At 33.9% G+C, this 22,357-nt stretch overlaps 1 protein-coding gene across 1 annotated transcript in view; it reads right to left on the bottom strand.

The window, feature by feature from the left end:
* LOC139687106 (mediator of RNA polymerase II transcription subunit 12-like protein) overlaps positions 1 to 22,357 on the bottom strand; it is a 74,013-nt gene that overhangs the window by 47,175 nt on the left and 4,481 nt on the right. Inside the window, exons 6-18 of the mRNA XM_071584221.1 lie at positions 21,079 to 21,320; positions 19,365 to 19,636; positions 18,293 to 18,407; positions 16,698 to 16,849; positions 14,216 to 14,310; positions 13,651 to 13,793; positions 12,379 to 12,664; positions 8,748 to 9,055; positions 8,102 to 8,197; positions 7,702 to 7,851; positions 3,737 to 3,890; positions 918 to 1,067; positions 295 to 395 (exon numbers count right to left, since the gene is read on the bottom strand). Coding sequence (XP_071440322.1) covers positions 295 to 395; positions 918 to 1,067; positions 3,737 to 3,890; positions 7,702 to 7,851; positions 8,102 to 8,197; positions 8,748 to 9,055; positions 12,379 to 12,664; positions 13,651 to 13,793; positions 14,216 to 14,310; positions 16,698 to 16,849; positions 18,293 to 18,407; positions 19,365 to 19,636; positions 21,079 to 21,320 — 2,264 coding nt within the window. The remainder of the gene's footprint in view (positions 1 to 294; positions 396 to 917; positions 1,068 to 3,736; positions 3,891 to 7,701; positions 7,852 to 8,101; positions 8,198 to 8,747; positions 9,056 to 12,378; positions 12,665 to 13,650; positions 13,794 to 14,215; positions 14,311 to 16,697; positions 16,850 to 18,292; positions 18,408 to 19,364; positions 19,637 to 21,078; positions 21,321 to 22,357) is intronic.

Raw genomic sequence — 22,357 nt, 5'->3', positions numbered from 1 at the left:
ACACCAACTTTAAAACTAGAGGAATTAGTTGATAATCTAATTAACATGCTATCATTCCATGATAGAGAAAGATAAGAAATGTTAAGGATCCTGAGAAGTCAAAGACTCTTTACTTTTCCATTGTTGCATTTAACACTCAGAAATCAGTTATACCTAATTAGATATTATCTACATACTGATAACCGAACATAAATATAACTGTGGAAAATGCAGTATTTTTATGTTTATTGCATGTTACTCTAACAATATTATAATTAAAACTAATAGTTTTAAATTTTAAATAAATAAATTTACCTGAATACAAAAGTCTATGAGCCCATAAATATTTAAAGACAATTCCATGAGGTCAAACAAAAAGGCCACATGTTCCTGAACAGGGAGGTAATTTGAACTTCCTAAAAAAATAGTAAAATTTAAAAAGGTTAATTATTAACTAGTGACTGTATTATTACTTGCAAATAAAACTACTTACTTATAACCCTTTTAATGAAGCACATTATGGTGAATTATTAATGTATAGGCAATGAATGTAAAAGATCCATTATTGATATAATGAGATTGTATGCACACTTTTTTAAATAGTCAAATCACATGAACACAAATAGTGCAATCAAAAACATTGAAAATGAGCTAATTACTGTCGTAGCTGAGTAACTTGTTACTTATGATATAAATTAGAGTAAAATCAAGTCAACAATATGAGAACATCAGTTTAATTTACTCTATCACCTGGATTATGAAATATAAGGAAAATTTTGACTATCAGCATGAGTCCCGGGTTGAGAAATTGCTTTAGAGATATATTTGTTAGAATTATTTAGAGAGGGCACTATAATTATAAATGACATCATAATTAAAATTATGCATACAATGTATAATCCCATATATATACAATCACATAATAGTGATTCTCTTACCAGCTCCAAATGCAGCCAACATTTCAATTACCACAGCTGCACACTGAACTGTAACAACATGCTGGTCAAAATATGAGAGCCCTCCATGAACTCTCTGCATGGTCCCTTCAAAGCTGAATTCACCTCTTGAGTGCCTTTTTACTTTCCCTCCTGCAATTTAAGAATAATATGTCATGCAACATCAACAACATAACCAGGATTGTAGAAAAAATCTTAAGCATGTTTTTGAATAAGCATCATACTTTTGAATAATATACACAAAACATTTTTAAATAATGTATTTGAATCAACATATAATCCTCTCCCCTTGGGTAAGGAACTCAGCAGAATAATTAATCCAGATTACGACAAATGAATACAGTATTACCAATAAATTCCTCTTTTTGAATATAAAAATAGTTATACAATTATGCAAGTCTGCTGTCAAAATGTTCTAATTTGTTTTTGCCAGGGTTTATGCAAGTAATAGGCAAACATAAATATCTAATGAATGAACAGATATGAAGTTATAAAATGAAATTTTGATCCAAATGAAATTTTCAATGTATCCGTTTATTAACCCTCTTAGTGAGGCGGGAATTCCAGGGGTACTAGTGAGAAGTGCGAAGGGTAATTTAAGAAAATGTATCACCTTAGGAAAAAAAACATTATGAAGTTATTTGTTTAGATATCCATATGCAGTTTTTTTATTTTAAAATAAAATATTGTAGTTAATAATATTGTAATACATTTACATCATCTACAAAATAAATGTAATTATTACAGTATTATAAATTTGAAGAATATTTTTTAGCAATAATATTTCGATTTTTAGACACAAGACTAATATTATTTTTAAAACATTTTTCAATAAAACTACGATACTTAAATATAATAAAAAATTGGTTAAAAAGGCTGATCTCACTGAGTCAAATTGGGAATTTTCCCCTTTCCTTGAGACTGCGGCAATGTGCTTACAATCTAAAGGCAAGAAAAAACCAAGCTCTAACTCACAGAGAACTGCTGACAATGTAATCCAATACACCTGGCGCAATTGACTAGATAGGATGGACGGCAATGAAACCAAAATGATTACAAAGCAGTGCTCTCATTTCCATCGTCTCAACAAAGTCTGAATAAGCGGCTATATATCAACACCACCACACCATAACACATTCAAGAGATTACAGATGATCACAGATTAATTAGTAGCCTTTCAGTGGCTTTTCATAGTGGAAAGACCACTCAGAAAAAAACGAGCAAACAATTAGGCTAAGCTTCCCGACATGTACAAAACTAAACGAAAAATTATAGTAAGAATTATACTCTTTGAAAAGCATTTAAAATTGCTAATAAAAAATTAAATATGTATTTCTATGGAATTCAACCTATCGATAGCACAAAAACCATAAATTATTAAAGAAAAAACCATAAGTTACAACGATTTAAACAATAGCCTACGCAAGAGCCGATATATCGGCCCGCCGCACTTTTCGCCAGGGATACGAAAGCCGATAAATCGGCCCGCCGCACTAAGAGGGTTAATTTCCTCATCTTCTTCAACCCCACAACTACCTTTCAATGGAATTTCTATTTCATTGCCATTTGTTTCATTTCGCTTCTCATTTGCAAATCCTTCTCACCATTATTTTCCGATTCTACCCAAACTTCATCATACTCAGTCTCTCGCAAAGAATTTAATGAGAAACACCTCTTGAAATTGCTTTAATCCCTTTTTTTCTGAGATATAAAACCAAGTTTCTAGAAGCCACTTCACTATCACAACACAGAAAGCCTAGTGAAAATGTACCTTTTCATCTTTCTGCATCCACTCAGTATATAATGGATTCATTCTACCTTTAAAGGAATACTTAAAATACACATTTACATGCTGAAATAGGTGTATAATTCCCTCAGAGATGATGGGCAGTCAAGAGTTCTCTTCCTGATCTATGCTTATGCCTAATCTGTAATGTCCTTTAAAAGATTCAAATACCAACATTAATGGAACACAGGGGAGAGTCCCAGTCCTCTGTTACACCCAGTCTTAACCTAATTCTCCGATCATCCAACCTTTTCTCTGAATTCTTAAATGGAACCTAAGCTGAAATTTTCCCTTGATCATTGCCTTCCTTTTCAAAACTATACATAGAGGAAGCTTTCTACGCTAGGTGCTGATTCCAAGCATTAATATCACTTTGTATTTGCCTCTTGTCCTTACCAGCACCAACTTGGCACTTCGCTTCTCAATAGTGGCCAAGCTGGATATGTTCAAATGCACTAATGTTCAATCAGCATTGACAATTAATCCAAGGAAACACTTTAGTCTTTCTGGTAAGTGAATTATGTAGCGCAATCATTTTTCCATGACATATCTCAGCAATACATTCCTCTTTCTTCATTCAACACGATGCCTGGTCAAGTAATGATGCAAGAGTGCTAGCCCAAGGGTAAAGATGATGCACATGTACTGGCTATGGCATTGATTTCAGATATGTATTCAGTAGGGGCATTAAAGAGGTGTTTAGTATGAGAATAAACAAGATCTTAACAAAAATTCATCAATTTCAAAGTATAAAAATCATTTATCTTGACTGGGATCTTAACTGAAATGTTCAGACTTCATCTCTCCTACCTTCACCCTCCCTTGACAGCACATTGACATATGGTAGAGGTTTATGAATGGTATGCTTAGTTACATACTACACCACATGAATGCTTAATCATAATCTGCAACATTAACATTCTAAATATGCCAGATCCGACATGGAATGAAAAAATGAACATTTTTGACAATTTTTGAACTGAACACTATGAACTCTAAATTGTTGACCACTTACCTTCTGCAACATCAATGCTGAACTTCTTGCCAAATAGTTTAGATATTTCTTTAGTTGTCTTTTTCACTATGTGCCTTGCCTCATCCCTTTCCCTTCCAACACCATAAAGAAGCACATGGCGCTGATTTGAGTCATGATTACTGAAAGTATCATCCTGCAATTACATTAGAAATGCATCACTAATCAAGAAAAAGGGGAAAAATCATGCAGTGACATACTTTTCACAATGAAAAATTCTGGGACTCACAATTCTTTACAGGATATAAATATATCATATGAAAAAAATAGAGTAGTAGTCAGATAGGCACTTAAGATAGTCGATAAGCCTTGAACTAACACAACAGAGAATATATATATATATATATATATACATACATACGAGGGTCATCCGGAAAGTAGTACCCGTTCGTGAAATAAAGACACAAAAGTAAATATTAACAAACATAAAAAATTTTATTTGAAAGAGGATACTTTAAACTACTTCTCAACATAATCTCCAAGCAAATTAAGGCATTTGTCATAACGTGTGACAAGTTTCTGTATTCCTGCTGCATAGTCCTTCGCCGCCAGCTCATTGAGATACGCGAGGGACCCATCTTGCACAAATTTTTGCATAATGCAGATGGTGTTTAACAATTTCATGAACAATTGTTCCTCACGAATTCGTCAACTGAGCTCACCAGTTGGTCTGTAATGACAGACGGTCTCCCCGAACGCTCATCGTCGTGTGTGTTCCCCCTCCCCATGTTGAAGTTGCGACACCACCGCCGAACAGACGACTCGTCCATTACATTGTCTCCATACACCTCCTTTAATTGGCGATGAATATCACATGGGCGAACGTTTCTTGCATTGAGGAATTTAATCACTGCCCTCACTTCACAACTGGCGGCGTTCTCAATTTTTTTAAACATTGTAAACAATCACAGAAACAACACAGGCAATGCTAGCGTCACGCAACTTGGCTCAGAGAAGGCAGACAAGCCACTGAAGCTATCTGACCTCGTCCAGCGGCTACTCGCGTCGTCAGCACTTCATGCGGCACGAACGGGTACTACTTTCCGGATGACCCTCGTGTGTGTGTGTGTGTGTATATATATATATATATATTTATTTATTTATTATCATTAAAAATCCACATGTGCTGATAGACAGTGTCAGGTGGCACACAAGTCCCAAGTAATCACAAAAGATAATAGATAAAATCAGTCAATTAAACAAAAGTACACTTAAAGGAAACTTCCAAACACAATATCTCTTTAACAAAACAAGATAATCACCATCTCATTTTAATCACTCAATCAGCAAGAAAAAAAAGATAAATTAAAAAAATTAAGCTGTTGCATATAATTTTACACCACACATCAATCAAATTATTACATATTTTCCTTACATCTTTTCTTAAAAGTATACACTGTTAGAAAAAGGCTTGAATATTTTTGCAGGTAAGGTGTTCCAATCAACAATTGTTTTATTTAGAAAAGAAAATTTTTTTAATTCATTCTTTGTGCCCGGCATTTTACCTTAAATTTGTGGGCATTTCTCCAGATAGAATTTGGGTTCCTCGACAATTATGAAGCATACCAAGTTAACAAAGGGGTTCCACAAGGCTCAACCTTTGGGCCACTTCTTTTTCTGATATACATCAATGACCTACCTAAATTCTTACAGAATAATGAAGAAATAATACCAGCGTTGTATGCTGATGATACTAATGTAATAATATCAACACAAACATATCCCAGCCTAGTAGAAAAATCGAGGTCAGTCACACGTGCCATGAACAAGTAGTGTACAGACAACCTTCTAGACTTAAATGTAAATAAAAGTAAAATAGTATACTTTACACACAATAAGAACTTGTCAGATGATCTGCTGGTAAAAATTAATGAACAATCAATTGAGCTTGTGACGGAATGTAAATTTCTAGGTATTTGTTGGAGTGCAAATATTTCTTGGGATACGCATGTAAAAGCCCTTCAACACGGGCTCAGTTCAACTTGCTACTTATTATGACACCTATATGAAATTACAAGTAAAACTGTACTACTCAATTTATACTATGGAGAAATGTATTCAAATATAACCTACAGTATAATATTATTGGGATCAGCAGCTATTTCTCAAACCATCTTTAAAATGCAAAAGAAAGCTATTAGAATCATCACCATAAAACCTCACAATGCTCCATCAAGGCCTATTTTCCATGAATTAAATTAGCTACCACTCCCATGAATTTACATTATGTTTTCAATTCTGCATATAAAAAATAACATTTGCAACTATTCTCTTAACTCTGCCTATCATCATCATTACATCAGAGAAAGACAGGACACCCACTATGGGAATATAAGAACTTAAGCATTGAAATTAGGACCCAATGAAATAGGCATCAGATTATATAACAAACTACCCAAAAGTATCAAGGATACAAGGGGAACTGCTGCATTCAGGCATAAATTAAAAAGATATCTACAGCATAGCATGTTCTACTTGGTTGATGAATATCTCAACAATATTCCCGACCAGTAAGTTCATACTCTTAGTTTATAGCAATTATCATGGTCTGATTCATGTTGGTGATCAATGATTTATCTGAATTGATATTTCATGTGCATACTACAGCTGATGTTCTCGGGTTTGCGCCAAATATGATGTAACTGTGAGTGCCATTTCTTTTTTTCTGTATCTTAATTGAGCCTGTATCTTTGCTCCTTTTTGACGTGCCTTATATCATGTACATACACCACCCACCTGGTATTTTTGTAATATGATCTCTGGGCAAATAAAATGTAATAATAATAATAGTAATAATATACTTTGGAATCTCAGTATACTGTTTTTATCCAACTGATAATCTAAATTATATACGTTGAAATAGTATACAAAATCAAAATAAAATGCACTTATATTCTGAAGTTACTGTCCAAATTTGGTGTCTGCTAACTTTCATAGAATTAGGAAGTTATTGCCATAGTAAGCAAATGACAATGAGGAAACTAATGAAAAATGAAGCTAACTTAAAAATTATTTAGAGATACAAATAGTGATTCTATGAAAATGAAGGATGAGAACATGAGGTATGGAATTCCTGATATGTTTTAATTTCTGTCAAAATAGGCAAACTTATTCAAAGAATCAAGTATCCATCTATTTCTAATGTTCAACCATCAATCTTTATGAGATCAAATATACTGGCCACTTATGTGATGAAATGAATAAACCACTGAAAAATTAACACCAACGAACAAATAAGAAACCCACTTTAGAATTACTTTCATTGTGTGGTTTGTTAACTGGTGAGACAACGATCAAAGATAATGGGCAAAGCATAGGATGCAGTATTAAATATAAAAATATGTGCATTACAAAACTTTGCAATAGGCTGTAGAATGTACATCCTGTGTATCTCTGTTGAAGACACAAAAAACTTCAACAGAGAGAATGGATTCATTCTCTATAACTCATGGAGCAAATATTCAAAGGAATAGAACAATCAGAGTGCAGCAGACTGAGGATACAGCCAAAAAAAACGACTAAGATGGCAGAAAATTCACTTATGACCAGAAAAAACAAGCTGGAATGTTGCAAAACTGTCATCACAACAGATAGACCTAGAGTAAAAAAAAACCCGAGAAATATTCCACATCATTAAAATTTTGTTTAACAATTTAATTTTTGAAAGTGCATTCATTAGTTGACCAAGTCAGTTTAATGTTGGAATTGCTATATTCCCAGTGATCTACAATCGTGTTCATCACAATAAGATGGCTTCTTGTTTATTATGCAATTACAGTGCCTGAAAAAGTGATCACAAAATAGCACATATCCAGTGTGGAAAATAAATATCACCTTAAGATCGCACACACCAAATTTTCTTTGTTATTTTTGGGAGAAAAAAAGGGAAAGAGATGAAATCAATTATAAATATGCAATTAAATCAATCATTTTTCCATAAGTAATACCTGGGGAAGAGGAAAATGAGTAGTATATAGAAGATGCCTTGATTGTCTTGCAGGCTCTGTCCCAGAACCAGAAGCAGTGACTTCCTCAACAGGTGGTGGTGGCGGTATTGCTGGTTGGGGAGGTTCATCTTTTGGAGAGTCAGGAGCATCCTGTAATCATTTAATATATGAATTAACCGTATTACTTAGAGGAAACAGTAAGCTAAAGGGAATTACATTCCATCAAAAGGTATGAAATAATTCATTTCATGAAAAATATATATTTAAGAATTTAATACAAGTTCAACTGGTTTTTACCGGCTTTTACAGGCTTTTAAAATTAATTCACATTATGAAGTAATGATAAACTTGTGCTGTTTATTTGAATTATATGAGATTACAGATACAGCATTATACCCACCATACTGTTTTGTTGTTCTTCTTTAATGTGCTGAAGAAGTTTGTCTAAATCATCATCAATCTTGCTGTCATCATAATCCATTGTTCGAGCATGGTCCTAAAGAGTTTATAAAATTACATAATAGGCTTTAAAGTAAAAATAAAAAAAGAGTTAATGCAAAATTCAGGATTAATTCTTATAGTATTATTTTATCCTCTTAACAGTTTCCTAATATAGTGTAATTTCTTTATCGGATACTCTGATATGCATTTTCCAGAAGACGGAAAGTATTCTTATATATTTGCATTCCAAGGTATTTGCACCAAATCTGACATTTTCAAAAACCAATTACAGAAAGAAATATAAGGGGAAATGTCCATGGACTAAGATAATCAGCTATAATCAAAATATTTCACAATGACTATTTATACCATGGGTCATGCTTTCCTTCAACAGACCCAAAAAAATATTAATGCAGATATTGCAATACATGTAAAATATAAGGCATGCAAATTTGAGAATAAATTAAAATTATAGCCATTGCTCAAGTAAAACTTCTTGAACATTTGAATAATTAATTTAATGAATTTATTTTAACCTATAATCAACACTAAATTGGACTTTTCATGTCATATGCAATGGGATTCAATGATTAAGGAAATATCACCTCTGATTTAGTAGGCACAAGGTCAACAGTTGGAAAAAGAGGTGTCCCAACAGGAGGGTCCTCTTCAACTTCACCAGCTGGGGTTCCTGGGTGCCTTCCAGAGCCACTGGGATGCCGGCGAGCCCTTGGCCTGTTGGATGAAGTCGTAGGTGGCCCAGGAGTGATACCCACCCCAGAGAGTCTATCACCACGTGAAATAAGTGTGCACATATAGGCATCATGAGAGAAAACATCATGTCTAATTAACTCATAGAAAAGATGAACTAAGTTTGCAAACATTGCACGATTCTGCTGAGATGGGTTTTCATCTGAAAATACAAATGAGAAAATATTCTTTATATTTCTTGTATTTGCCAAGCTTTGGGGAACCTTTACACAATAGTTATCTGAAAGGACCACCTCTGAATTCGTTTATGATGAAATTTCATTAATAATTTTTAAAAGAGGTACACCTATTCTGCACATAGCTCAATAATGTCAGGGTAGTGTAGAACTTCTAAAGCTTTGGTGCAATACATTCTTGATTACCATCACCATTAGCAGCCTGTGACCAGTCATCATTGACAACAGTGACACTAAGCAAACACATCACATGATAGGAGTCACGAAGCACATAAGGCTACAGACAGGAATATAACACTTTCAACAAGTATGTACAGTAAATAATAGCAGCAGGATCTAATTTGCGGATTAAAGCATTATGCACATTTAAATAATGTTAATTTTCATACTTACATTTTACAAAGCATTTATACTAATGAAAAACACTCCACAGGTAGTGATAACAACAATTCCTGCATAACGACTGATACTACCCACACCACTGTTCCCCTCCTATTCCAACCTGAACTCAGCCTAAACCATTCCTACCCACCCTAATTTTGCAGTACAAGTATATACTCTCCACTCGAAATGCTAAAAGTTGTAATGCATCCGAGGATGATGCACAAGCATTGAAATTCATTGTAGAACATAAATATTTGTGGAAAATTATAACATTGTCATTTTGCATTATGTACAGTTAACTTAACATTTACACTTTTGAGGGACAAGTGCAAATAAATACAAAATTGATGATCATTTCAAGGAGCTTAAGTTATCAGAATAAACTGAAACATTTATTTTGTTATCGAAATTATAGAACAGGAGATTATTTAAATAATATGTTTCCTCAAACTCATATGAGAAACAAGGAATTCAGTTCCGAGTCATTAAATTCTGAGTTTAACTTCACAAAGATATTCCCTTCGATGCCCTTGAAATGTGAGCCGTTGCTCCATCCTGTTGGAATCAAATGCCCCCTAAGTCCAGTTTATCAAGTTGTGGAAAAAAAATTTCTCCGATATCTTAAAACACCGGTCTTAATTCACTGTCACTGTGACCTCATTTTCTCCAAAAACCCAGGGACCAGCAATATTGATTGAGGAAATTGCACACCACACTGTGAATTTGGGTGAATGCAAAGGAATTTGATGCAGTTCTCTGAGATCAGTGTCAGCCCAGTAGTGCATGTTCTGTTTGCTCACATATCCACTCACATGAAAATGGGCTTTATCACTGAAAAACAAAATTGCATCCTCAGGAACGTTTTTGTGAAGAGCCTCACATGCATTCTTCCGAGAATTAAAGTCATGTTCAGAGAGTTCCTCCACAATCGCCAACTTGTGAGGATGGTAATGAAGGTCATCATGAAGAATTCACCTCACTGAATGATCAGAAAGTCCAAGGGCTGACACATTTTCTCGCAGAATGCCATGGGGATTGCAAGATCGTGGCTCTCATGGCCTCAATGTTCTTAGGTGATCTGATGGGCGGAGGGACTCAAGTTCTTTGTCTTGTCACACTCGCAAATTGTCTGAAAATGGTGACCCATGTAACAATTGATTTCCGGCCCAGGACAGGGCCCAATGAGGCTACATTGAAGGGATTTCGGATGGCCCGCTGGGTTGCAATCACAGAACATCCGTTCGAAAAGTAATCTCAATGGAAAATGCAAGCTCCTCACTGTTCAAATACATCATGAGTACTGACCATGGTGGGGGAAAAACTTTGGAACCCCGGCTGTCGAATGAGACCACTCTTACCTAGCTACGACCTCTACAGCCTGATTGGCATGCATTTCAAAAAAGGAAGTTATGTTGCCACACCCTGTATAATTAGTTTATTATTTATGGTACATTCATTATTCTTTATTAAAAGAAAAATATACCTAAAGAAATTTTTTTTGCCAAAATTTCAAAATTAAAAAATGGCTCAGCATTATCATTAAATGAATTTCTAGTATACATAGTCACTGCCTATTTAAGGCGATGCTTCATGGTACGATGCAACATTTTCCCATGACCTCCACATCACCATTAGCTTGTTCTTCTGAATTTATCACACCATTGAAGGCTCATGGATTTTCTGAATGGTAAGCAAACAGGGATTTAATATTCAAATTGCTGCTGGTATTGGCACAAAATGGTGGGGTGAGGCCTTTCACTGGCTTGTGGTTGGGCAATGCATTCAACTCTGCTCTTGAGTATACCGCTATTCGCTGTTGTAGACAAACTGTATGTGCATGCTAGATCAGCCATATTCACACCCTGTTCTCGATTTTTGATTATTTTACTTTTCATTACTACCGTTATGTTTATTCTCTTATAGCTGTCTTAGTGCAGTTTTTTCTTTCGGGGACATTTTTTAAAACTATGCACACAATATTATTGAACTTTGCACAAAAAATTGCAAATAATTTGTCTGAACTCTAGTTTTTAAAAATGAGTGATCACTAGTGACCCCAACAATCTAATGGATCAAGTGCAAAACAAAGGGAAGTGGCAAGCATGCAATCATTCTGGGAATTCCCCTTTCCTCATAACTATTTATGCTAAAAGTCACTCATTAATTGAGTCAATTTTGGGTGCAATAATCTGACTCTTTGCGCAAATTATTTGCTATGCAAGGTTCTACTGCATCTACGTTTAGTATTGAGATGGTCCACATTTTAAAACTTATAATTACTTGAATTACAAGAGTCTTTTCTTTGCCAAAGAGGTTATGGTCACATCAGAGCATGCATAGAAGTAAACTATAGAGCACTATGTGACTACATTATCATGAGCACAGTAGATTTTGCTGCATAAGTCTGAAAGTAATGCCATCCAGAGATAAGCCTGCTTTCATTTACACAGCTCAATAGCTGTTTACACCCTTAGGCATATTAGTCCTTTCACTTTCACAAGGAAGCATACAGGGCAAAATAAGCCATGAAAAGCTCAACCAATTGACTTAGTGAGAATTTCTTTTCATCCTTCATTAACAATAGCTTTAAAAATATATTTCTCACTTGAAAACATACTTTGCCAATCACTATTATTTTACACCGGTCTTATTGGCCATTTATATCACATTTCAGAATGTTGACATTTCCAAAATGCACAGTGATATTAATCATATAATGCTTGTAATTAGATTGTAAAGACACTGCATAAAACTTGTTCTCTTTTACAAAGCAGATACCTCTTACGATAGAACATGAAGTACAAAACCCAATCACTATATTTCGATTGCAATTTGAAATTCTACTATTGAAATCAAAGCAATAGCTTTTAGACTTTGAATTTAAGGAAAGATTAATGCTACTAACCCAAAATTGGAGCATCATCATCAAGAAAATTCATTAGGAGTGGCTGAAATGATGGTAGCCCAGGAGAGAGACCCGATGAAGCTGAGTCCCCTTCTTCCCCCCCGGTGACTCCATTCTGATTATTGCCTTCACCCCCTGCGGGGTCCTCTCCTGCAGCTAATAGGTCTGCTTGTCTCCTCTCTAGAAGGGCAGCAACGGCTATAGCCCGGTGTTCACCAGAGCGCCTTGTACTCACGGCCCACTCACAAAGAGTGCGGACAACAGCCTCATCTGCAGCAGGAGGACGCTTCAAAGCAGGAAAAAGTCATAGGACATTGTTTGAATGGAAAAAAATGAAATAATTACAATATTTTAGTTAGATAACAAGACAAGCAGTTCAAGTAATCTGGGGATAAATTCAAAAGAAAATTGGAGATACATCAGATTTAACTATTTTCAGCAATTGGAAATCTTTCAGCACAATGGAGCAGTACAATTGAAAAGTAGTACATCAATGAGTGATAAACAAAAAATTAAGACACTTGCATAGTTAATAAATAAACTGATATTTGACATGATTTTCAATGTTGTAAAAGATTATTCTTAATTTTTACTATCATTGTGTTGCCATATCTTTTTTGTTATTTTTACTCATTATCATTGAATAACAACCTAACCAAGCCTAACTAACCTAAAACAAAATCCTTAGTGTCAATTCATGAAATGCAATAAATGTGTTAACTATACAGATGAGCTAATCTAGCCTATTAAATGAAATGCATTGAGATCAAATTTGTTACACGTGTAATACATTATTTCTTCAAAGCAAATTTCATGCATACCATTTACCATTCCTAAGCATCAAAATTTTGTAAGCAATAGCTTAAATAAACCTCAACTGTCTTATATTCTTTTGGTGCTATCTTAAATTCAAGACAATACTGCATGTGGCACAGATATACTGCGAATAAAACAATGGAAATGGATAGAGAGATATAAATACTCTTCTCTCCCACCTCAAGTGTATTTAAAATGCCTAATTTACTTACAAATTGCGCATTATCAATAATGCCTATTTCAATGAATGTAGTCTCAAGGGTAGTTTTTAGTTCAAGCCAGACATTATTATATTGAAAATTTTATATGCACTCTCACTTTGCCTAAAAAAAATCAGGCTTAGCTGCTTACCAAAATGTTTGATACACAGTATTTTACACTTTTATGGGAATGTAATCACATATTACATTTTTTACAATTCACTAACTTTATATTGATGCTTTCAAATTGACTCACATAGTCACCAGGGTTATCTCTGTTGCCCAGTGGGGAGAAAATCTTTGAATACAGCACATCCAGGGAATTGGCTGCATCAACACGGTCAAAGCAGTGCCGGTCCAATGCCTCCAAAGCACTCAAAACCTTAGTAGTTGTGATACCTAGTCATAAGATAGCAATGTAAGAAATGTGCAACAAAAAAGAAAACATTGATCTCTACCAAAAACTAATGAGAAAACAGTCCAATTCATTGAGTGAATATATTATAATTATTATTTGTTAGTCTGCCATTTGAGGTTGGTTTTTGATGGCACAGATTGAACACACCACAATTCTAATCTAGTACAGCAAGTCACACACTACAATTAACTACTCTTTAACTTCTGAAACACCACTATAATTTCAAAATTTAGTAAAAAATGCATCTTACTGCTTTCTTTTTGTGTCCTGTTCCCACTTTCATAAATTTGATTACAGCAATTTGAATCACATGTGTATCTTAATGAGTACTAATAAATATAACTTTCTCTTCCAGGGAAGGTAATCCTTTATTCTTTTTCACATGGAAAAATTGAATACCAACCTGCAGTAGATTGTTGCCAGCGGTCACAGGACCATCTTCCCTCAGCAGCTCTACTTCGTTGTCGTATTCCTTCTTCTGCCAGTGATATTTGCATTCTAAGGAAGTAAAATAATTATCACATTCAATAAAAGAAAATTACTTAACTGGACATTTATTGCTAGAAATTGCACAACACATACTTTTATATTTGCTAAATGAGCACCAATTGTGAGTGGAATCAGAGTTAATCAAAATCATTCTACTGAAGAAATCAAGGACTATCTGTTAATAAAAGTAGTAAATTGCATTGAAATTTTTCATTTTTATGTATATTAATTATTTCTGGACTATAGTTTTTCTTAATATACTAGTTTTACCGCACACATTCTTTTCCTTAACTTTATCCCTTTCCATATAGTTTTTAATTGAAATATTAATATAAATTATCTGTCAACATGGTGTCAGTGGAAGCTGAAATAACATAAAATACTGGAATGTACCGTTGCACCTCTCATTAAAAGCATTTTCCATTTGAGCACTCAATCCAAAGGCAAAAGTTAAATTACAAAAATTCAGTGAAATTCATCTTCAGTGGAAGGGCATGCTTAAATGAATATGATTATCCCTTCCAAATCAGGCAGCAGTAACCATTATGAAGGAGACCTCCATTGTCATGCTGCCATTTAGTGAAAAAAATCTTTCAATGAATTATTTAATTTCATTTTAAGGATTTAAGCTGCAATCCTTTTTACTGACATCACCTTTCTTCATGGAGAAATAAATGAAATGCAAGCAGAAGGTGTCCAGTAAATCAGAATTTAGTTTTCCGTGAGTTTTTCAGGTTTTCAAGGCCAGTTTTCACATTAATCCACGGTAATGTACAAGGTTGCAGTCAAATTTTGAGCAAAATATCCAAGGAAAATGCAAATGTTGCAAGTTCCACTCTTTAGTGCTAATCACACCATAACACACTCTTTAGAAATGAACTAACAAAAGCCAGAAACATGCTCCTCCTTTTGAGAATATATTTATCAATTCTATTTAATTTACTCTATTGAATGTCCTTGTGTTATCTATCAAACAAGTACATAATGGTTGTATTCTATGTTCCTCTCTATCAGTGACCTCATTACTGCAATGGCATCTTGTGTACCTCTCCCCTTTCTGAACCAACTTGATCATCCCCTAGGTAATCATTTGCCCTCCTCTTATCGATGATCCTAAGTACTACCTTAACTAGGTGTAAAATCAAACTTATTGCTCTTCAATCCTCATATATTCCTTTCCCATTTTTGGTATGAGAACTAACACGCACCCGACATTATTTTTCAGCCAATTTCCTCTCTCATAAATATTATGAATTACCCCATAAAAATTCTCCTACATTTTCCTATATCTGTAGTAGTTCTGCAGGAATATATACCCTTTCTATCTCACAATCAAGTATACCTGGACGTAGGCTATTCTTATTTCGGTCATGTTCTCTTTCTATGCCTAACTATAAACATGCTGGGCTAATATCTTTACCAAATACACATTCTATATATTCTTTTCATCTTTCTTGAATCAATTAATACCTTTCTTAATGTATCTTTAATAGTATGGACAGATTTTCTCTTCCCTGATCACACCCATTTCCTCTTTCCTTTGTGAACTCCTCATATCCTCACAATGACCTTTCTGCCATGGTGACCCTAACTGGAACAGTTGTCAATGCTCCCATTAGCACAGCTCCAGAGCCATCAGAAAGCACAAGCTCTCCTACCATGTCAAGATTTTAATCCAAGGGGAGAGGCATATCTCATTCAGCACTAATACTTTACGATAGATTTCAACATTCAACTGTCTTCATGCCAATACCACTAATTACATAAATACAGAGATGTTGTATTAAACAATTGAGAAAGGGCATGAAATACGATTAATTGGAGCAATTATTGATATGTTTACAGTACATTACTATGAAAGTTGATTGAGAAATGAAAGAAAAATTGTATTAAAAAGAGTCGAGTGATCACAATGAAACTGTTTGTGCTAAATGTCACTTGGAAAACCCATTTTCAGTATAGAGTATTATTATTTTTCACTTGATACTTACACAAAAATTCAATATATATGCATAATATATTCTAGGTTAATCATACATACTAGGATGATACTTGGATGGAGGAGCTTATTCCAAGGATGATGAATAAAATCTGAAAGGGATCCTATTAACTGGATCCTTATACAATGCTGTAAAGAAGGCAAATGCCACCACCATTTAGGAAAGGCAGCCATCACCTAGTGACACCCTACTACCATTTCAGAATGGAGCTTCACACTGTAAGTATTTAGGGATAACTTATTTTAAGATAAAATAAACAATAGTCCCTGAGAAAAATTTAAAATAAGGGTTCAACTGTATTTTCTTATTTTGAAAATACCATCATGCTATATAATCATTTTAATTGAAGTGTTTCATTAACATGTTAATATTGAATTCATTCTTCTAGATTCATACCTTACTCGTGCACCCTGACAGCGCTGTGGAAATGGAAGCATAGATGGTGGACAAGGCAAATGGTCAAGAGGTGAGGCATCCAGTATGGAAGGCCCACGACCTTCTCCAACACAATTCCAAACCAATGCAGTTGGGCAATCAATAGTGATGGCCTTCAAAATAAAATAAGACAAGCTTATTACAGGAGAAACTCATTTTTAGACAAATTCTATCACACAACAATTTGCTCCAATACATGCATGCATATGCAATTTGCTGTGATTGCAACACAAGCATAGAGTGATATTCTTAACCAACTTGTAAAGTGACATTAAGGGCGCTTGGCAGCGTTTTCACACCATTACCTAATTCAGAACAACTTGTTTATATATGTCCGTAATCAATAGGATTAAACTGCTTTAAGTCAAGATTACCAAATTAGAACAGTCTCCGTCTGACAGGATTTCAAACCTGATTTAGCAGCTACAAATGTATTTGTAAAATGAATGATAAGTGAATGAACCCAGTCATTGAAAGAAATCATTCATATTTAATTTCAGGTAACAAAATTGAGCTATATAAATATAGATTCGAAGCACTAAAATGGCTTGAATGTTTTAACTATTAAATATGGCATCTCTTTTAATGGTTTTCTTTTGATGGTACATCTTGTGAGATTTTGAAGTGCAAGGGCAAAAACTAATTATATGTCTGTGCAAATTAGCTTTGGATTCAAAACTTTAGCTGTACCAAACGATGGAAGAATGTTTTTAATGCATCTTATTACAGAGAGAAATAAAACAGAAGGCAATTTTGTGCTTAGAAGTATAAACTCCACACCATTTTTTTAAATGAAAACAATATTGAAACTTGGTCATTCTTTCACATCAACAACAAATCTCATGAAATGATTAACTTCAGATTTGTGTACTTCATGATAAAAAAATCAGCCCAGAAAACTTTATGGCCACTAATGTACATAAGATAAAAAAAACAAAATGACAAATTGCTGGCAAGCATGGCATTTTTAAGCATGTATTTACAGATGAATAAATCCAAAATATTAAATAGTTGACATTACACTATTACATTCACAACCCATCCTGAATTGTGATGGTTAAATCTAACCAATGACATGTCATGATTATGGTATCAAAGTAGTTTAGCTTCCAAGATCAACCTCTAGTAATGATTAATATTATTATAATATGACAATACATTCAATAAAAAATGAAAAGTGATAAAAATGTACAACATCAAGGGTGATCAAATGATTATTAATATTTTCCTGGTAAATGAATTCCTTTTTATGATATAAAATGCCCATATTTATGGCCACACTCTCCAGAAAGCAAAGGAAATAGCTAATTAGAAATAAAAAAAATGTGATCATTAATGACAAACACTTCACGTGCCAAACAATTTTTTAGCTGTTCTTATATTGACATTCCACCAAACATTTAACTTCACAACAGTAAATAAGAATTTTAAATAATTAATATTATAATATTTCTTAATAATTAAATAATACTTGATTACCCCAGGAGTAATAGAAAATGAGAGATAATCATATAAGTTATATTGTAGACTAATTAGGACTGAAATTTTGGACTCACTTGTATGATTGTACTAAGAGCAAGAATAACTTCTCGATGCAATGGGCAGTTTAAATATTCACTCAGAGAAGAAGACACAGAGCTCGGTCGTGTGAGCGCGCATGATTGATTACCACTGAAAATAAAAGCTTCATGATTAGAACATGTACAATATTTGATTTATTTAAGCTACAGTTTTTGTTTATTTCAACAAATATGTAATTACAAAAGTACAAAATAAAATTTACTTTGACATGAACTACATTTTATCATTCTTTCATAATACGTTGTGAGAAAACTAATAAATATAAGTAAAATTTGAATACATATCAAACACCAATCATAACTACATGATTATTCATAAGCATTTAAACATTAATTTGGTTGGGTCAGAGATTAATAATATAGTAATTAATAGTATAGAGTAATAGCTGGGTTAACAGTTTGGGACAAAAATAATTGTACAAAGAAGAATTTCTTTTGTTTACCCAAACAATAGAAACCCTGAGAGATATAGGGTTTTAAAGGCTTCTAATACCCTCTTACTGCTTTGGAGAGCAATCTGAAAAACCAACTATAATTCAATATTTCCTCATTTTTTGTCAATTTGGGGAGTGTTGTGATTTTCCAAACAAAAAATTATGAATCTTTTCATCAGCGATAATGTTGAGGCATTGCATAACGATTTTATCAATGCACATAATATAAATGTAGCAATTCCCATTCACCAGCATTAACCATCATCTACCAACCACAATGCCATTTATTCCTTGTGAGAATACTGTCAGTCTCTATCATCATTTAAAATGGATATTTGAAATTAAATAACATTAAACTTTTACACATGTATCCTATTGAGACACAGGCATATGCTAAATAAATTTGTTAGGACCAGCTAGACTGAAAATAATGAGAGGTGATTAACTGAATAACTATAATACTGACTCTAAGATTAAAGTAGGCAGTCCTTTTTTGATCTCTAGTTTCAACATTTTCCCATGAGGAAATTTACTTGAGGAATAAAGTGATAGCTGAAAAAATTTACTTAGCTAGTTCCTTCAGGCAATCATTAGACAAATGTATAATGTCATACCTGCGGCGATCTTCATTCCCAGTGCTTCCAGAGCGTGATGAATTGGTATTAGATGTAGAAGTAGTTACTGGATGGTCAGCACATAGACGGGCCAACTTACGAGCACAAGCATGTGCTAACTTTCGAGCAAGAAGTTCAGAGCGAACAAATTCATCAAGATATTGTAAAGCCAACGGGAGAATTAGCCTGAGAATTCCATCATCTGTCGTTCTAACTTTATCCAGAAGCTCTAATATCCATTGAAGAAACTCTTGTTGCTCCAATAGGCCTTCCTGTAATTTATGGATTAATTTACAATAAACTTATGCATCTAAATTACAGCCAAGTGTACATTTTTATTAAAAAAAGCTGCATTGATTATTTGCCACCTTTACCACCAGACTGAAGTAGTGAAGTTAGAGATGATGAAGGCAACACAAATTAGATTTGAAAGACAAATAGCAAACACTCATCATATATTTACCATTTGGCTTTATCATGAGTACAAGCTGTGATGACAGATTCATCAAGATTTCCAGACAAATTCACTAATAAAAACAAGGAGAAATTTCCCACATTTACCACGATTAATCAGACTTTCTTGCCCCAAAGCTAACTACCATGAAGTTTATGACATGGTGTGAGTTCACAGCACTGAAGGTGGTTCTATTATTTTCATCTACAGGGAAACCTCACACAATGTGCATGATTCATCCCGGGATCTTTCTTAAAAAGCAAAACCCTCATTAAGGGAAACAATTTTTTTCATATAAATTAATGATAAATACGCTAATGCACTCCATACTGAAAAAATAAACTAACAATGTTTTTTCAAAGAAAATTATACAAAAATTATTCAAGAATGTGAATAATTTTCATCTTTTCTTCTATTGCAGAATGAACCAACCTGGAATGTGAATTAAAATCAGAGAAAACAAAATTACAGATTAAAATACTGCAGTGTATTCAGCTGTTGACTTATTCATTGCATAATTTGTTTAACTATATTTTTTCATGCCTTAAAGGAGAATATGTAATGCTCAGGGCTAATTAATATGAAGGAAATGATAACGTGAAAGTACGAAGAGTATAAAAATGTTTAAATTAAAAACTTTTTGGTAAGTCGAGGTGTGTTTTTCAAAATTGTGTTTTTTTCAGAAGTATATTGAAGTTAAAAAGGTTTCAATTATCTTTACGATTTTGATTTTATCACAATTTTTAGTTCCTGTGAAGAAGAATAAAATGGATAATCAGTAAAATGCATAATTTGCCCTAGGATAATCAAGAGTTTACTGCACATTCAAATCTAGAATAATTTACACCTATAGCTATATCCATGGATTAATCAAAATTTTTTTTAGCTTAACATGACTACAATGGTTGGTCAAGTATAAATTGAAGACGAGAAAAAATGTAAAGTTAGCTTCAAATTCCATGTTGAAAATGAAACATTAAATGTGCATTCAAACAAATAGATGACTGATTGAGTACATGTTTTAGAAATCAATTCAATCAAATGCAAAATTTATTCTCTCTAGACTATGTATGTGGTCAATAAGTCAACTTCAACATGCTGTACACTGAATCATTGACCCAAAAAAAGTCTCATTATTTAGTGACTATGTTAAAAGCTGAATTTAGGTTTTCTTGAAAAAGCATTACTTTCTCAATTTATAAGCGCAAAATATTTTTGTGGATTCCAAATAAAACAAATCCCAAACCAGTATTAACCCACCTCATAAAGGTGGCTTGCAAGTTGTATGCAGTACTGCCACTGCCGTCTGGCAGGCCCATGCTCTTCACAATTAGGGCTGCCAGTAATGGAGGAAAATGTTGAGGCAGGCAGATGGGGAGGCCCAGAAGGGGAGGCATTGGGTGCTGCTCCACCAATACTTGAACAACCACTTGATGAATGATAATATTCCTGAAGCTTCTGCAGTTGGTCTTTGAGGAACTTAATGAGAGTCTGGGTCCATTCTGGTAAGCAAAATCATAAAATCAAATACATTATAAGTAAATAACTAATTATAAAAGGGACTACAATGTTCTTATACCTAATACAGTTCTTAAGCCTTGACATCAAAAGTGCGAGAAATAGAAAAATCAACTGTGATGATTCATGTGGCTGTAATACCATCAGCCACAGAATTCTGGGTGACAGATGGTATACGTGCCTTGGTGGTAGAAAATGTACCACTCTAGAGAGCGGCACAAGGTCTACTGTTGGACAGGTTATCAGTTGTCCTTACACTTCCTAATCCTCTCTCCCATGAGCCTCAGATAGCACCAACAAATGAAGGCAACTGATTTCCCAAATTCCCGAACATTTGATACAACAAGCCTCTATATCTACATAAATTACACTACTTATATGATGAAAATTCAGCAATGTTTACCAAATAATTTATTTAGCACTATCACTTGACGACTCTCCTTTTTTAAAATGGCTCTGTCACTGCAATTAAAATTGCTCCAATGATGGCAGAGTAAGTAAGTACACACAGGTGCTTGCTTGTGTCTTGATTAGGTGCTTGCTTGTGTCTTGATTACAGGGAGAAATGTTTTGGCAAACTAATTATTAAGACCTCTAGAGTAATGAAATGTTATGATTTTAAGTTATGTAAGTAAACTGGTATTGTGTAGTAGTAAAACATTTTTCCCTACGAATTAAATGTCATTAGTTGTAAACATTGTGGCAGTAGGGGAATTAACAGGAGTGAATGCGAGGAGAGGGAATGCCTTATACTTGGACCAATGGATAATTCATGAATTAGTCATAGGAATGTGCACGAACATCTCTCTTCTGTAGATACTCTCCTAAATACAGGCAAAATTTTTATCAGCCAACAACATTAGCCATGACAATAGGTTATATTACAATCAATATTTAAGAAAAATAGCAGAAGCTTTAAGTTCTGAAAAGCACTGACTTATCAAATTATTTTCATTAATCATTACTTTTATTTGGGTTAATGGGCACTTCTTAATGCAGAATTAATGCAAGGCATTATGCA

The sequence above is a fragment of the Hetaerina americana genome, unplaced genomic scaffold (assembly GCF_022747635.1).
Source record: "Hetaerina americana unplaced genomic scaffold, ioHetAmer1.1.p SCAF_17, whole genome shotgun sequence".
Lineage (NCBI taxonomy): Eukaryota > Metazoa > Arthropoda > Insecta > Odonata > Calopterygidae > Hetaerina > Hetaerina americana.
This window is presented reverse-complemented; position numbering and strand designations above follow the sequence as displayed.